We start from the raw sequence: 1,907 nt of genomic DNA on the forward strand, positions 1-1,907 counted from the left end.
AGATTTATTCAACTTCCTGGTGATTCTCCACTACTTTATGTATCCAAATGAATGTTCTTACATCGCGATTCATCCTGGTTTGATTAGAATGATGAAGAAGTTGTCATATTCCCAAACAGGGAAACTGGATCACCTTATTTGAAAGTGGGATAACTTCTTCATCCTAACTCCTATGAGATTTATTCAACTTCCTAGTGATTCTCCACTACTTTATGGATCCAAATGAAGGTTCTTACATCTCGATTCATCCTGGTTTGATTAGAATGTCGAAGAAGTTGTCATATTCCCAAACAGGGAAACTGGGATCACCTTATTTGAACGTGAGATAACTTCTTCATCCTAAATCCTATGAGATTTACTCAACTTCCTGGTGATTCTCCACTACTCTATGTATCTAAATCAAGCTTTGTACATCGCGATTCATTCTGGTTTGATTAGAATGTCGAAGAAGTTGTCATATTCCCACATGCTTAATCTCTCTAAAACCCTTGTATCTGATCCTATATATTGTAAACTCTGTGTTGATTAATAAATAACACGATTCCATGAGTCTCTCTCTCTAGTTCATCATGATAATCTCATACACTTTCTCTTAAACACTCTTAAATCTCTCTTAAACTTCTCAATACCTTTCCTATTCTCTAAAATCATAAATGCGGCGTTCTCGTCGTCAATCGTGAAGTTTTGACCATCTAGCATAGGTCGTTTGAGCAGCTCGTCCATCTCAGACTTCATCACAATATCTCCTAGTTGGAGATCGATCCTCCCATTGCGCACATCAATGATTGCACCAGCTGTGCATAAGAAGGGTCGACCCAGAATGAGATGGTCTTTTGGTTCATCTTCGAGCTCCAGAACCACGAAATCCGCCAGAACAGTGTTGTTGCCTATTTGAACTTGCAGGTCTTCGAGAACACCTACTGGCAACTTGACTAATCTGTCTGCGAACACCAATAAAATCCTGGTTGGCTTGAAGTTGGTTAGTCCCATGCGTTTTACAACTGAGTAGGGCATGAGATTCACACTAGAACCTAAATCACATAATGAACAAGCGAAAACTGTTTTTCCAATCTGAACCGAGAGGACAAATTTTCCAGGATCTTCCAATTTCCTGACTGTCATGTTTTGAAGGACTGCGCTGCATTCTTTTGAGACCATCATGATATCGCTATCTGCAGAGGTCTTCCCAGAGATCAGTCTCTTCACAAGACTGCACATTGAAGGAATCATCTGAATTGCGTCCATGAGAGATAGCTTGACATTCAACTCCTCTAGCATCTTCTTGCACTTCATCTCTTCGCAATCCTTGCGTGAGTTCTTAGCAGGGACTGGGTAGGTGATAGACTATGGATTTTACCCACTTTTAGCCATGGTCTATAGGTGTTTTATATATATTTACTACTATATAGAGTTTATTTAGAGTATTTACAGGTTCAGGTACGTTCTGGAGAAATATGGTGATTTTGGAGTCTTTTGAGGTGCAGAACTGCACAGACTCGTCAGATGTCTAGCTATGGATGGAGACCTTCCCACCGTCAGATTGAGTCCATACTTTGATACAAGATAGCGCTTTGATTTATCTTTCAAATGCCACCGGTTTGAGGTCAATCAGCATCCTTAAGCATAAGTTATGTCCGTTTTACTGAAGAGTGGTCAGTCTGCCTCGCAAGAGGAAGCTGTCGAGGAGATGAAGGACTGTCGATCGATGACACAGGATTGGTGTCGATCGACAGTGATGCCAGAACGTGGGCCAAGCATATTTCAAGACCTTTTGAAGCCCAGAAGCCACACCAAGTTACCAAAATACCCATGGACGACCAGAAACCCTATTTATGTATTTCTAAGCCATTGTTGACGGCAACAAGCTTTTTGTTATCCTATTCTATAGTTTTCTCTTAGGTTTGGAG

General features: G+C 40.7%; 1 protein-coding gene across 1 annotated transcript in view; it reads right to left on the reverse strand.

Moving 5' to 3' along the window:
• LOC106302640 overlaps positions 1-1,293 on the reverse strand; it is a 5,376-nt gene extending 4,083 nt beyond the window's left edge. The window contains exon 1 of the mRNA XM_013739106.1: positions 630-1,293. Within this exon, the coding sequence (XP_013594560.1) occupies positions 630-1,293 (664 nt within the window). The remainder of the gene's footprint in view (positions 1-629) is intronic.
• Positions 1,294-1,907: the final 614 nt, after the last annotated feature.

This window comes from Brassica oleracea, chromosome C7 (assembly GCF_000695525.1).
Source record: "Brassica oleracea var. oleracea cultivar TO1000 chromosome C7, BOL, whole genome shotgun sequence".
In the NCBI taxonomy this organism is placed as follows: Eukaryota; Viridiplantae; Streptophyta; class Magnoliopsida; order Brassicales; family Brassicaceae; genus Brassica; species Brassica oleracea.